Genomic DNA, 15,949 nt, shown 5'->3' with positions numbered 1-15,949 from the left:
GTCGGCTTTGGTTGCCTTGTGGCCGCGAGGACGACTTGCACGAGAAGCGGAGCTACCGCAAGGCTGGCCACCATCAAGGTCAATGACCGTCGGATCTTTGGCGGTCTTATTGCCAGTCAAGGTCGCCATGTACCCCTCGTACCCCTCCTGGAACTTGGGGGTGCCTTGGAGTATCTTCCAACAATGAGGGAAGGCAAAGGTCTTTTCTCCATTGGCCGATTTGTACCAATCCAAAGCTTGGCACACCTAGAGCAAAGCGAGACAAGAACGATAAACAAATGTGCAAACGTTGGATGAATATGTTGAGGTTAAGAATCATACCAAGTCCTTCATGCCAATGCCGCTAACGGGTAGCCGCTTCACGTGATCATACGCCGCCTGGAATTTGTTGCATTCCGTTTGAATTGTTCCCCACCTCTTTTGGAGCGATATGTCGCTGTGGTCGCTCTCAAATGGCTCCAGTCCGTATTTGCGATGCTCATGGAAGTATTCATAGATCCGGCGCCAGAATGCGGTCCCCTTCTGCTCGGCACCCGTCAATGCATCTTGCCCGATGGTCAACCATCCATCGACGAGCACCTTGTCCTCCTTCTCCGTGTAGTTGCTGGTTCTTTTGCTTACGCGGCGACCTCGAGCTTGTGCAGCTGCGGCTTGCGTCAACTCCTGAGCGAACAACGACTCCTCCTCGATGTTAATGCTGCCGGGACAGGCAGTGCTGTCCTGTTGTGTGTCAACGGGAGGTGGCTGGGGAGCCTGCTCGGTCCAAGCAGAGGGCATGGTGGTCGGCATTGGCTACGTGTACATCGGAGGGGCCTGCACGGTCGACGGTGCCTGCACGGTGGACAAATCGTCGAGCAGGTTCCGTGCGCCGGCCATCGCTGCTGCTCCCATGTGCTTGGGGCCTTTGGAGTTCGCCGGCGCACGGTTCAGGTCAATGGACGAAGGAGACGGCCCCGTGAACGACTCGCCCACCTCCGGTGACCCATCCCGTGACGGGTACGCGTACCACGCCGACTGCGTCCCCAATTCGTGTGCGCCGGGCGTGTACCCAAACGGGGTAGTCGGCAGGGATGTTGACCTTGGAGGAAGGGGCCGGGTCACGGACGAGGCCGAGCTCCCCCCCGAGGCCGTGCCGGCGCCCGGGAGGATCAAGTGCTGAGCGAGCGCTGCGTGGCCATAAAAGAGCATGGCATGCTCTTGCATGACGTCCGCCTTCGCCTCCGTCTTGAGTTGGAGAAGCTGCTCCGCCGCCCGCTGGCGCTCCTCCGCGGCAGCGATATCCCTCTTCCGTTGGTCCAGCGCCCTGCGGCGGTCGGCCCTCTTCTTGCTCTCGATCTTCCTCTGCTCCGCGGTGAGGTCGCCCTTCGCCTTCTTCGTCGCCGGCCCGGGCTCCACGACCAACGGCCCGTCCAGTTGAGGAGCCTCCGCCAAGGGAGGACCGGCAACGGCCGCGACCTGTGCCTCGTCTCCGATGGTGGCGGTGGCGGCGGCAGTCGCTTCGTCGGCCATCTCTAGGTTTTGGGAGTGGAGTGGACTGGGTGTGTTTTGGGAGACAGACAGGCGGGCCAGGGGCGGACAAGGGGAGGACGCGAGCGACCAGCATCCGGCGTCCGCAGCCACGCAAACTCGTCCCAGATTTGTGCCGGGTTTGGGTCGTCCCGGACACCGCGGCCATCCGTTTTAGGGATGGGTCCGCGCGCTGGGCCGCGTTTTTGTCCGGTTCGACCCACCCGGACGCACGGGCGCGGTTTGAGTCGCCCCGTTGGAGATGCCCTTACACCGTCGGCCAGTCGGTGGGCACCGCCGCACGCGAGAACGGAAGCATGGCAACAAAGCGCGTACAGACCGGGAAAGTCAAACTAAATGCCGTTGGGGTGTGGAGTGGAGCATATTCCTGCTGCCCGTCCCATGTTACTTCCACCAGTGCGGACGGAGTGGTTCTACTTCTTTTTTTTTTTTTTTGACCTGGACTACGGCGGGCTTGCGCCAGCCTGAACGATTATATTAAACTACTCCAGAAAGGAGCATAACCAGGGAACATTACAGCAGTTTTTAGAGGGCAGAGGGGAGTAGAGTAGGAGGGAGTAGTTCAGGGGGGGTCATAGCTATTACACCAAAAATTAAGAGCGTCGGCGGAGGAGGGAGTGTTACAACGATAGGCCCAAAGCCTAACATCCTCAATGCAGCGACGGGAGGCGAGGGAGAGGTCTTCCACAATTCCATTAAAGGCAAGCGCGTTCCGCCTCTTCCAAATGGTCCAAGCGATGGCGGTGTTGATCGTGGCTTCCTCGTAGGAGTGGTCTCGAGCCAACCAAATGTCTGTGAAGTGGGCGACCCCGCGGGAGCCGAAGTTGTTGTGGAAGAAATGCCAGACTTCCTGAGCGCGGGGGCATAGAAGCAGGAGGTGATCAATATCTTCGTCTTCAGGGCAGGAGAGGCAGGTTGCGGAGGTGGAGAGGTGATGCCGGAACCGTCTCGCATTGGTTTGGAGGCGCCAACGTCTAGCAAGCCAGCAGAAAACCTTGCACTTTAGGGGGGCAGCGCTCCTCCAGATCCCCACGGCCAGCTCGTCAGTCTGCAGATGCCTGAAAGAATTGACATAGAAACTTTTGTTTGAAAGCTTTTTGTTATTGAGGCGGCTATCACGAAAGTCCGGGTTATCACGGAGCTCCAAGGAGCTAAACTCGGAGGTAAGCACACGGAGCTCGGTCACGGCAGCGGTCGAAAGGCGCGGCCCAAGGTTCAGGGGGAGGCCGGAGCGAAGGATGGAAGCGACATTGGCATGGGGGCGGATGGAGTGGGAGAAGAGGCATGGGAAGCGGATGTAAAGGGGTGGATCCGAGCCAAAGGTCAAGCCGAGAGGCGGTGGAGTTACCGTTTCCAACAACGACCTTGGAAATGGAGCGAAAGGTGTCGAGTCCGGCCAAAATGTCCTTCCAAACAGGAGTATCAAGATAGTGATGATCGCCAAGATCCCTGGACGCCCCCCAACCGTACATCCGGCGGAACCAGCATGCCCAAGGGGCGGTGGAATCAGAGTGGAGTTTTGTAAGGAATTTGGCGAGAAGCGCCGAGTTTTGGGCGGGGATAGAGAGAATGCCTAGACCCCCAAGAGCTTTTGGGGTACAGACGTCTGGCCAGGCGACTTTGCACTGCCCGCCATTGCAAGTTTCATTGCCAGTCCACAGAAACGCCCGACGTCGTTTGTCAATGGCTTCAATGACGCCGACCGGAAGGAGGCCGGCGCCCATAGCGTGGGAGATCATGGAGGTGAGAACGGAGTTGACAAGAATCAAGCGCCCACCAATGGGGAGGAAGCGACCTCTCCACCCGGAGAGGCGTTTGTCGCTCTTGGAGATGATGGGGGCAAAATCGGCGAAGCGAAGTTTATGGGTTGAGAGGGGAAGGCCAAGATAGGTCTGGGGGAAGGAGGAGACGACGCACCCAAAGGAGGTAGCCATGGCAAGGGAGATAGCCGGGTCAGTCTTGATGGGGACAAACGTGCTTTTATGGAAGTTAATAGTGAGACCCGTGGCCGCGGAGAAGGCGTCGAGGACCCTTTTCAGGTTGACGACATGCTCGGGAATGGCCCTGATGATGATGAGGGTATCATCAGCATACTGGAGGATGGGACAGGGGAGATCATCGACAAGAGGGTGAAGGAGGAGTCCCTCCCTGGAGGCTTGGAGGAGCATTAGTGGTTCTACTTCAGCTCCAGCTCACCGAGAAAGCTCGACTAGCGCTGCTTTTGTCGCCGCGCGATCCACGGCAACGGAAGAAGATAAAGAAGACGCGGCCTTGGATCGTCGCCGTGGGCACGCGCCGATGCGCGGCTGGCCGGAAGCGACCGATCGGTTGGAGCTTTCCCGGGCGACGGAAGATCGTTGGAGCATGCGCGGCAGCTCCCGGTGACCTGTCTGCACCGGCCTCTGCTGACCTCGCTCGCCGAAGCTCGTTTTTCACATGCGCAACTACTCAGTTCTGGTACTGTACTGTCTTCCTACCGTTCTGCACAGGTATACGTACATGGAACGGCGTACCAAAACTGGTGGCCGTCGCTGTCCGACCGGTGCGCTCCCCATTCTTCCTTTCACCCTAGACGCTACAGCTGATGAAGACAGGACGCAAAAATATAATTGCACAAACCACCTACTTTAGCTGTCGATGTTGCACAAACTACTCACTATTGATGTTTGTTGCAAAGAACACCAATTTTACCTGTATTTAGTTGCATAGAAGTCCAAAGTTGGGATTAGTTTGGTTAACAACTTAACTGACTAGTGGGGACCACCAAATACATTGAACCAAACAATCTGAATTGGAGCTAGCTCATCCCCTGCCTCTGTTCCCGAACGACACACGCGACCGAAAAGAAGACACTGCGGCCAGCTGTCCGACACGGTTGTCTGCTCACCAAAATTCTTCTGTAATAGGAAGATCATCAGGTGCAAGCGGTTCGAATTTAGGAATGCAAGGGTATGAAAGCACAAGACTCTATTCTTACTTCACGGCAGGTTCAGGCTACCAAGCAGAAGCCAATCAAAATGAATGAAATATATGATGGTTGTAACCTTTTGTTGTGTGTGACTTGATGTAATTGCGACCTGATGGAATCATGGAATATATATGCTAGAACTATGCTAGAACTGATTGAATACTATCTCTAAATATTATGTTGTCTGCCACCACCTGATGTTCATATTGTTTTTCTAAATTATTTCAAACTTTCCCACTTACAATAATATTGTTTCTCTAAAATGTTTACATATAGGAGAGTTGGTTCTTATGCACATAGGACAGATAGGAGAGTTGGTTCGACTCATGTATATTTGGTGGTCCCCCTTTGTCAGTTTGGTTGTTAACTAATTAGTCAGTCAGTTAACCAGACTAATCCTAAGTTTGGACTTCTGTGCAACAAGTACAGGTAAAGTTGGTGTTCTTTGCAACAGACATCAATAGTGAGTACTTTGTGCAACAAAGACAGCAAAAGTAGGTGGTCTGTGCAATTTCCTCCATCATCTCCAGTCGCGTCACCTAAACACACATACCTAGATCGGTTGATAGAGGGACACCATCTCATCGTGCCACGTTTGGGGCACGCTGGTACCCAGATGCGTCCCCCAAACAAGCCACTAAACATTCTTTTGCAACGAAGTTTAAATTAAAATAGAAAGAGAACCGGCTGTAGAGTTCAAAGGCTCGCCATCAGATCGCCGCGTTCGTCGGCTAGAATATTACGGAACCGAGGCACAAATAAAAACTAGAAGAACTAGATGGTGTTCGCCATCGTTGGCAACGACGTCGTCATGCTTGCCCGATGTCGAAGCTATTTTCGCTGATGCTACTGCCGCCGTGGCTGATGCCTCTGCCCTTAAAAGCGGCAATTTGTTGCTAGATCATGTCGCCGTAACATGTGCACCGCCTTCACCACATCGTCCATTTGCGAAGTGTCACCGTTCACGATCATGAAGTCCTCCTTCCTTTTCTTCACGGCAACTCTCTCCTTCCAGATCGTGATCTTCTTCTCTTGCTTCGACAACAAGGTCTTCCACCTCTCGTCACTCCTTTCGCCCCGAATGAGCAAGTTCGACGAGACATCGGCGAGACACTTGTCGCATACCATGGTGCATCACGTCTCTGTCCCACCACTCTGCCTTGTGTGGTGGTAGCTTTCGACGCCATGGCTGCGAGGGACGAACGGGGGCGTGTCCGCGGCGAAGGCAGCAACATCTAGGCGGGAAACGTATTGACGGGCGGGAGAAATGGAAGGAAGATAGAAACTGTGAGGCATATGCACTAGTCGATGTGTCAATGACAGGGTTGGGAAACAGTTTAAAGAAGACGAACTTCAACAGATAGAGAAACAGGAACATATCTGTCGGTGCAAGGGTTCCAACTTATTGCTGCTGCTACTCAAATGGACCACGAGGGGGGAAAACAACCTGCACTTTTGGCGCCAACGATGATTTCTTCGCCACCCCGTGTTAGGTGAGCACGTCTGCACACATGCTCGCACACATACACTGTGCCCAAAGTAGACACATGCCATGTTGAGCATCATTTTCTGAGATACAGTGTTGGGCTCAATCATCATCATTCATGCGATAAAAGATGGAAAAAAGAAGAAGAAGGAAATTTAATAAATAATCCGGAACAGATGAGTGAAAGCTGTCCGTTGATGCATGAAATTCATCTGTGCTTCGGTTCACCATCCTGGCCTAACCGGCGGCGACTCTCCTAACTCTGCCGAACCCACACTGCAGTGTGGCTTGGCCGAAGTGATCGATCACTTGCCCGTGGAATTCAGGGCCAATTGACTTGCTAAAACCACATGACAGCTGCGCGTGTCTCCCAGTTATTGACCTGAACCCCAGCGATTCTCGGCGTCAGTCGCGCCGGGGGTCCAACTTTAGGCAGGTCGACCGTACTGTGTGTGTGAGTGCAAGCGACAATACACACATGGATATCTTTACGATGTAGTCGCAGTTCGGTACGAATTGATTCCTTTGGAATTTGTACATGTCGGTGTGTTCAGGTTTGCGTGTTTTCAGAGCTAGAGTCAATCAACTCATTAATTTTGGTTGCTGATGCACGATCGATATAATTTTCTTTGCAAAGGTATATTTAAGTTTAGAAAGAAAAATATATATATTACAATTGGATTACTCTCCCAGCATGAATTCACTCAAACGCTTGGGCCGTGCGACGGCAGAACCTATTAGTGCCGCTTCCTTGTTGAAGGCGCCGTCTTGAAGTCCACAGTGGTCTTTCAGTTAGCGGTGGTGTTGGTGATGTCGGTAAAGCTTCCTAGAGATGATGTCTACGATGGTGATATACACGTCTTGGTGGACTGCATCGTCTGTTGGTGAGCCGGCCGGGCTCTAGGGAGAGCTCTAACCCGCAGACGATGGCATCTCTTGTTTGTTCAGGGACAGTGGTTCCTTCCGTTGAGAGGGACCGGAGGCAGGACAAAATTGCCACAACGTCGAGCGTGTTTCTCATATTCTTCGGCGTAGTTCTTCTAAGGAGTTTCTTGCTTTCTGTTTAATTAGCACTTCCGGCTGACCCAGTTTATTTCCGGTGCCTCTTTCAAGTTTTTGTGTGTTGGGTGTCGCTGTAATATGGATGAGCACTCTTGTATTTTCCGCCAATGTGGCATTATTAATTTCATGTTGGGCCTCATCCTAAGTTTAAAATTCACTCAAGCTCTTTTCACCCAAGGTAACCCAAAGTTTTGACTATTTCTTGATTTTGTCAAATATCATAGAAGGGGGAAGGCAGGAGCATTCCTTTTGTTCCATATCTCCTTTGTTGTGAGCAAGGAGAGCATCGACGGGGCTAGAGCAAAGCCGACCATGGAGCTAGATGGTGCCACAATAGATATAAATCCTTATATGATGAACTATGTTGATATACAAAAATATATATTCACGGTATCTAGTGCACCCCTTGGCACCATGTGGATCCACCACTAAAGGTGAGGGAAACCATGGCTTTGCGATGGGGTGATGAAACGCCGGTTATATCAAGCCACCAACTATGAAAATATTTTTTTGGTCAATGGTATATGTAGTGGTAGTAAAGCCCGACCGATCCTTAAGAAACGAGGAGACCCCGATTCCTAATGGTAAAAGGGTAATGTGAGAAAAAGAAACATGTCGCTGATTTCGTGATTCTTTTGCATAATGGACAAACGCTGCAATTGAGCCACCCTCTTTTCTCATGAAGGTCGACCATCCATATCCTATTTTAGAAAAGAAGAGTCAACACGTTTTGAGACGCGTAGAATTTTCGCACAATTCTATTCATGTTAATTTGTGATTGGATCGATGCTAATTCTTGGCACTCGTGAATTGCGGCGCAACTCGTGAATTTCCAATACTTGGCTGACTTCGCTAGAAGTCGAGAATACAAATTATCATTGTAGAGGATGTAGCAGCCATCACAAATATTGCAAGGATAGTCCTCCTCGCGGCAACCATGACAAAAGATCCAACACCGATCTGATGAAGAAAGTCTGAATGCTCATACTTAGAGAAATTTAGTCTTCTAACACCACCACTAACGCCTGAAGGATATCTTGTCCTCGAACAAAGGGACGAAATTCACTTATTGTAGATGATGCAATCTTCACTAAGGCTAACAAGAAAATGGTTACGAAAACCTAACCTAATCTATTAAAAACACTAGTTTCATTGTTAATTTTATGCATAGATCGAGTTACCCACCCCTCCCGACGCAAGCGGGATGATTGGAAGTTTATGTTTTAGCACGGAATGTTTAGACTACTCATAGTGGGAGTAACATAGCCACATAGGTAGTAACATCACATATTCCAAGACATTTTGGTGACATGACATGATAATAAATGATGAAAGAGAGTGAGGTGGTAACTAGCTATGTTACCATAACATCACACTTTTCAAGACAACATGAGTCTACAACATAATAAATACTCCCTCCGTTCCTTTCTATAGTGCCTATAGATTTTTGGCATTTCTTTCACAATATAAGGTTGTAGCTTGATTTTTTTTCAATTTCCCCCTCCACCGGTCAATTCCCACACGACATGCATGAAAAAAATCCATACAAAATAGGAAACATATAATTGAGATTCTTAATGCATGGCCCCAAGGATTGCTTAGATTTAGGAAGTAATGTTTTTTCTTTCCTTAATTAAATCTGGTTGCACATATATGGAGAGTGAACCAAACAGACTTGTGGGATTTGTTATGATAAGTTAGGAAGTTGTCGATTTCCCTAATTTAAGTCTGATCTCAAATCGTTCAGCCAAGGGGTCTTGCGTAAAAAATACTCTTGCGCTAATTTCCGTGCCAAAAATCTATAGGCACTATAGAAAGGAACGGGGGAAGTATTAGTTTGCATGACACCACACATATGTTACTCTCCACTATGAAGGTAGTAACATAGAGTAGTAACATGTGCATGTTACTACTCTATAGGCACTATAGAAAGGAACGGGGGAAGTATTAGTTTGCATGACACCACACATATGTTACTCTCCACTATGAAGGTAGTAACATAGAGTAGTAACATGTGCATGTTACTACTCTATGTTACTCCCCGCTATGACTAGTCTTAGGCAGTTATGCATGCAATCCTACAAATAAAATATCCATCATTAAATGGAAATAAATGCTCATTCTCTACAAAATCTCTGTAATTAAATAACAAATCTGTTTCGCCTATATGTACAAAACAAAATCCAAGAAAAAACAGATCTAGGAATAGGAGGGAAAAGAAAAAAGGAGGGCAAAAATAGCGTCGTTCTCTTGTCCGTCACATCAAGCAAAGCAGCCCGAGGTTGAAGGTAACGCACGAAAACTCCCCTCCTCCTCCCTGCTCCGATCAGCACTCATCCTTGCTCTCTTTGCGTGCTGGAGACGCCTGTATCCATTAATATCAGATCCCTAAGTTTCCGGTGCTTTGGCAGTACAGTAGGGTTTATGGAGTTCCCTTGCTCGCTTGAGACGCACTCAAAGGCGAGATCGCCAAACTTTTCTTCCGTTAGCTGCCTCTGTACGTAGCGGTTACAACCGAATAGGGTGGGGGCGAGATGGTACTCGTGCGTTTCTTTGCGCCGCTCCAATGTCGGTGGTGGATCTGCACTTAGATTATTGTTGGTGGCGATTTGAGATGCAGATCCACTGTTTGTTGAAATGTCTCATAGGGGTTTTTTCTTTATTTTGTTGTTGTTATGATTGTCGCTGATGTTGATAGTAGTGGTTTTTAATCATCATCTGTTTGATTTGTTTTCTTGTGCTTTTTTATGAATTTCTTGGTCTTGAAGAAGCTGATATATAATTCTTGTGTTTCTCAAAGAACACAAATGATTTGTATTTTGATGGGTTGAAAATATATTTTTCTGCTGCTTGATGTGCATAAATAATGCATTACAATAGTAAGAAGAGCAAGTTCTGATTAGTGTTGACTTGTTAGCTGAAACATGTGACAATCCATGACTTAGGACTGTGTTAAAGAGGTTCCCTGCCACACCTGTACCCTTTCCTAAATGATGCCCTGAAGATGAAAGAAAGACAGGTCAAACAAAAAAAAAGATGAAAGAAAGATGGAGTCTTTCTTAGTCTATTGGTTGTAGTAATCAATTGATAGTGACCTAAGAGTAAGAGTAGGGCAATTTTTTTTTCTTGCTAACATTTTGTTTCTGTTGGAATAAGATGTGTTCAGAATTTTTCAGTTTCTTTTTACTATGGGTGCTGGAGCTTTCATGTGGAAGGTTCTACCACAGCATCCTAATCAGCAAACAATGTAAACCAGTAAGAACTTCAAACTGTGTATATGAAACACATGTTCTGAACCACTGATTGGTGACCACTTGACAATAGAGTATCGTTGGCACAAGCAACGGCGTCAACATCAGCTTCCTAATTTTGACTGTGTCTAGGCTTTGAAGAATTCTATTGCACGCTCCCATTGGTTGGCTTCTTACATCTCAATTGAACACTGTAACTTCTGCAATCCTGTGGCTACCTTCTCAGGTCTCAATTACTAGGGTGCTGTTATAGTTGACTATGGATTAAAATAGTGCATGTGCTTGTTCCCAGTTATTCTTCGCACCATGCATGTTCTTGTTCATGGGCTACGTCTCCCCAGCCATCTCGGCTGTACATGTATATTGTATATACACTGAACATGAGATGAGGAAAAAATAAGGGTGCTGGAACTTTCAGATCTGAACACATACTATTAGATTATTCGATAACAGCATAGCGCCTCTTGTTGATTTGTCAAGTATTGTTTCCATCTTTTTTCTGATTGGTTAAAGTAAAGAGGTTGGTGGTGTGTCATGGACTCATGGGAACCTTTCTGATTAATGCAAGTTTGGTGGGCTCATGGATGGCATGAGAGCAGCACTTTGCCTTGTATGACCAACTCACACCTACTCATTTATTCTGATTTTTTCTGACCGGCCTTTACACGGTTAAATTTCCAGAGAGGAGAGGGGTAGATCCAGCTTGGTGGCTTCGGGGGAAAAAAGGGTATATAAGGAGTTGTGGCCTTCTCTCTGCATACAACTCGTGGGCAGCTTCTTCTCTGCATACAAGAAGTCGCCTCTGTTTCTGTAACACCTCCCTTCCCGAGATCTTCGAGTTCCTGAGATCTGGTGAGAGTCTTACCTGATCTGATGCATCTCCTTTGGTTTAGCTTGTAGTTTGGTATCCGATCTTGCTAGAAGCGTGGTTCTCATGCTGTTGCTGTTCTTTCTCAGTTTCTCTCAAGATTGCTTACTGTCTTCAGATCTGACAAACTCCTCATTTGAGATCCATTTTCTTTATTTAGTAACTTCGGTAGTAGCCTATGCCATGATTTTCCGTTTACTGGCTGTTTCCTCGCGCCAACTGCCCCTAAATTAGATGATTTGTGTGATTTCATTTCAGTCTGTCATACTCCTTGTATGCAGCTTGCAGAAGTAGGCACATATTTTTCACCTCAGTTTAGCCCATGCTGTGAAATTGCCATTATATGATTAATCAGAAGTGTCCATGCTTGCATGCTGAAATAATTTGGTAGAATTGGTAGAAGTTTTCTGTTGCTTCAACTATTCAGTTCTGTCATATATATTGTCTTTTCAAGATCTGAATCTCGATTGCCCCTGTTTGTTAACTTAGAGATGAGCAGAGTGGTGTCTTGTTTTTCAATCCTCTGAAACCCATTCTTTGCTAGCGCAGGTTGTAAGCAGCCAAGATGGTGAAGATTTGCTGCATCGGAGCTGGCTACGTCGGTGGCCCAACAATGGCTGTCATTGCCATTAAGTGCCCATCAATTGAGGTTGTCGTCGTCGATATCTCCAAGCCTCGCATTGACGCCTGGAACAGCGACACCCTCCCGATCTACGAGCCTGGCCTCGATGATGTTGTCAAGGCCTGCAGGGGCAAGAACCTCTTCTTCAGCACCGACGTGGAGAAGCACGTCGCTGAGGCAGACATCATCTTCGTCTCGGTGAACACCCCCACCAAGACCCGTGGTCTTGGAGCCGGCAAGGCTGCCGACCTCACCTACTGGGAAAGCGCTGCCCGTATGATCGCCGATGTCTCCAAGTCTGACAAGATCGTCGTTGAGAAGTCCACCGTCCCTGTGAAGACCGCAGAGGCCATTGAGAAGATCTTGACCCACAACAGCAAGGGCATCAACTACCAGATCCTCTCCAACCCGGAGTTCCTCGCCGAAGGCACCGCCATCGATGACCTGTTCAAACCCGACAGAGTGCTCATCGGTGGCCGGGAGACCCCCGGGGGCCAGAAGGCCGTCCAGGCACTCAAGGAGGTGTACGCCCACTGGGTTCCTGAGGAGAACATCATCACCACCAACCTGTGGTCCGCCGAGCTCTCCAAGCTCGCTGCCAACGCGTTCCTGGCCCAGAGGATCTCCTCCGTGAACGCCATGTCAGCGCTCTGCGAGGCGACCGGCGCGGACGTGTCTGAGGTGTCCTACGCCATCGGCAAGGACTCGAGGATCGGCCCCAAGTTCCTGAACGCCAGCGTCGGGTTCGGTGGGTCGTGCTTCCAGAAGGACATCCTGAACCTGGTGTACATCTGTGAGTGCAACGGCCTGCCCGAGGTGGCCAACTACTGGAAGCAGGTGATCAAGATCAACGACTACCAGAAGAGCCGGTTCGTGAACCGCGTGGTGTCCTCCATGTTCAACACCGTCTCCGGCAAGAAGGTGGCCGTCCTCGGCTTCGCCTTCAAGAAGGACACCGGTGACACCAGGGAGACCCCGGCCATCGACGTGTGCAAGGGCCTTCTGGGCGACAAGGCTCAGGTCAGCATCTACGACCCCCAGGTGACCGAGGACCAGATCCAGAGGGACCTGGCCATGAACAAGTTCGACTGGGACCACCCGATGCACCTGCAGCCGACCAGCCCCACGGCCGTGAAGCAGGTGAGCGTTGTCTGGGATGCGTACGAAGCCACCAAGGGCGCCCACGCCGTGTGCATCCTGACCGAGTGGAACGAGTTCAAGACCCTGGACTACCAGAAGATCTTCGACAACATGCAGAAGCCCGCGTTCATCTTCGACGGCCGCAACGTCGTGGACGCCGAGAAGCTGAGGGAGATGGGGTTCATCGTCTACTCCATCGGCAAGCCGCTCGACGGGTGGCTCAAGGACATGCCCGCCGTGGCCTAATTCTCACTCCCGTCGCCGGAGCTGCAGGGGAAAGAGGAGCGGTTTGACAATCATTCTTTATAGTTTGCTTTTTGCAGGAGACGCTACACATTTTCGATACCGGGCATAAAACTTTGAGTTCTGTTTAGTAACATCTCTGTGTTTAAGTTGTTTCGCTACATGTTTTCGCCACCCGTCTGTAGATCATCTTATAATCAAATCCTCAGCACCTGTGCTGTCTGAGGAGGCTTTCCTTGTATCCATCCCAATGAACTTTGTAGCCGGTTGATCCTTCAACTGTTTTGCTGAAATCATTACAGAATCCATGTATTTTTTCCTCTCTGGATTGCTCTTGTTCATGCGTTGTGTTCAGTTAGTTAGCTGTTTTCATAACTGATAAGTGCACTAGTCACATCCTCACGGAGTGACTGAATCAACGAACCCCAGGAATGTAATTCAGCTCACTCTGCCATAGAAGAGTTTGCCGACGCAGGCAGAGAGGCCACGAGGCTACACATGGCAAAGATCGCGGCCCAGTACCTGATTCAAGCGCGGCTGCGTCAACTTTCGTCATGGCTGGCGGCCACAGGAGGGTCGGCAGCAGGCCCATGTCCAAAAGAAATGCACGGTGGCATGCCGGGTCAGCGGAGACGAAGCCGCTTGGCCTCCCATTCACACCCACGAGTCCTATACACCGACCAGGTCGGTGCCGATGCGGGTTGCCGCACACCCTGGTCGGGTATTGGGCCTGGCCCATTTAACGTTTTTCGCTTTCCTTTTCTCTTTTTTTTTTCTTTTTCCGTTTTCTGTTTTATTTTCTTTTCTTTCTGTTTATTCTTTCTTTTGTTCAAATTAGAAAAGTCTATATTCGAAAAATGTTTAAATTCGAAAAACGTCAAATTTGAGAATTACTAAAATTTGAAAACTGTTCAAATATGAAAACGGTATAAATTAAAAAATTGTTCAAATATGAAAATCGTTCATACTCGAAATTTGTTCAAATTTGAAATTTGTTCAAATTTGAAAATTGTTCTAATATGAAAGTCGTTCAGATTCGAAAATTGTTCAAATATAAATTTTGTTCAGATTCAAAAATGTTCAAATTTGGAAATTGTTCATAGAAAAAAATACATTTTTGTTAAAAAAATGTTCAAATCTGAAAATGTTCAGATTTTTAAAAAGTGATTTATTTTTAATTTGAATTTTTTTAAATTTTACAAATGTTCAGATTTTTAAAAAAGATTCTTTTAAAAAAGAAAACAAACAACAGAAAAAAAAGAAACGAAAAAGAAAACCGCCTTACCTGATGTTGGGCTGCGGCCCAGTTAGTAAAATCCGGGCGCGCGGGGTGTGCGGCGACGGCTTCCGCGCCGACCAGCTCGGCATACAGCAGCTCCCATTCACACCGGCCCGGCGTGGATTACAGCAACGCACCAGAGGTGCGTCTTCAACGACGTCTCTGAATCTGAACAGGAGCAGACGCCGCCGGTGATCGCGTCAAAACAACGCAGATGGCCGAATCTACACATACGTACGTGGGCTGTGCTCCGGTGTCCCCCCCTAGCGAACGACGTTCAGGTGGTAAACATGCGTTTGGTTCGTGACTAGAAAATATGGATGATCCCATCCCAAAAGCCGAATATTTCTGAGAAATGCTGGACCATATGATCTGTGAATTTCATGACTAATCTCACTAGCCGCCTGAGAATCCATGGCCATCGACGCGACTCCGACACCTGCCACCGTCGTATGTGTGGCTCCCCAGCTCAGCGGCGGCCACCATGTCACGGCGAGCGGTGGGTTTGCTTTTCCGCGTGGCTCCCCAGCTCGATATCGGCGACCTCCAGGGCGCGGTAAGCGGCGGGCTTGATTTTCAACGTGGCTCCCTAGCTCGGCGGCGGCGGCCTCCATGGAGTGGCGAGCAACGAGCTTGCTACGTCTGCGCCAAACCCAGTCGAAGAAACGGCCTCGCTAAGTATGTGCGTGTAGTGACCTTGCTAGGCACGGGTAGGCGGCCGCCCGTTAGGTCCGGCCTCCACCACAAAGGAAAAAAGACCCGTTAATTACATATTAACCGGTGTGTTAATGTCATATTTATATTTTTTATTAAGCGTTAATTAAACATATTTTATCTCATCCCATCCCGTACATGTTTGCCCATGAACCAAACACACATGTTAAGTCAACCCACGAAGGGGTATCAGCAGATCCTAACCGTCTAAATAGAACAAAGCTTAGAGAGGGGGGGACACCGGAGCAATAGCCTACGTAGCTGGCTCCAGGCCAAGGCAGACTGCCAAGTGGTGCACCCGCGTGCGTGCGTATTGGACGCGGCGTGCATGTGCCGGTCGACGCCGAGGTCACCGCGGGCGCGTTTGGTTGCCTGCATCAGTTTTCTGGCGCAGCTAAAATGAGTCCCCTGCATGTCGTAGATGGGTCATAAAAGTCACGTTGTTTGGTGACCTGCATAGAGTTTTTTCGGTCCCGTGGGGATTTTGGTTCTGCCCATTTGGTAGGTTGGTTTTCACGCCTTGTAGCAACCCAGAACGCGCCCCTGTTGTTTGGTTGCAACCCAAAAACTGCTTCTTCTTACCTCTTACTTTCGGTGGTGAGGTTACCAGCGATCAACATCACAAGCAAGAACACAATTCACAGTTGAGACAAACTTAACACTGATCATAGTTCAAACACGGTCATAGTTCATGACACAAGACGATCATAGTTCAACAGACGACATGAACAACAACTACACACATACTAGGTAAGCTTTAGATATGACTTTGGAAGACGACACACCGGG

The 15,949-nt window shown here is 49.0% G+C and overlaps 1 protein-coding gene across 1 annotated transcript; it reads left to right on the top strand.

Moving 5' to 3' along the window:
• The first annotated feature begins 10,988 nt into the window (after window positions 1-10,988).
• On the top strand, window positions 10,989-13,491 carry LOC127292769 (UDP-glucose 6-dehydrogenase 4). The gene is made up of 2 exons (XM_051322226.2): window positions 10,989-11,146; window positions 11,712-13,491. Exon 2 carries the CDS (start codon window positions 11,728-11,730, stop codon window positions 13,168-13,170), a length of 1,443 nt encoding a protein of 480 aa, XP_051178186.1. The 5' UTR covers window positions 10,989-11,146; window positions 11,712-11,727; the 3' UTR covers window positions 13,171-13,491.
• Window positions 13,492-15,949: the final 2,458 nt, after the last annotated feature.

Source organism: Lolium perenne, chromosome 4 (genome assembly GCF_019359855.2).
Source record: "Lolium perenne isolate Kyuss_39 chromosome 4, Kyuss_2.0, whole genome shotgun sequence".
NCBI classification, from domain to species: Eukaryota; Viridiplantae; Streptophyta; class Magnoliopsida; order Poales; family Poaceae; genus Lolium; species Lolium perenne.
The sequence above is the reverse complement of the archived record's forward strand: the minus strand, read 5'-3'. Positions and strand labels throughout refer to the sequence as shown.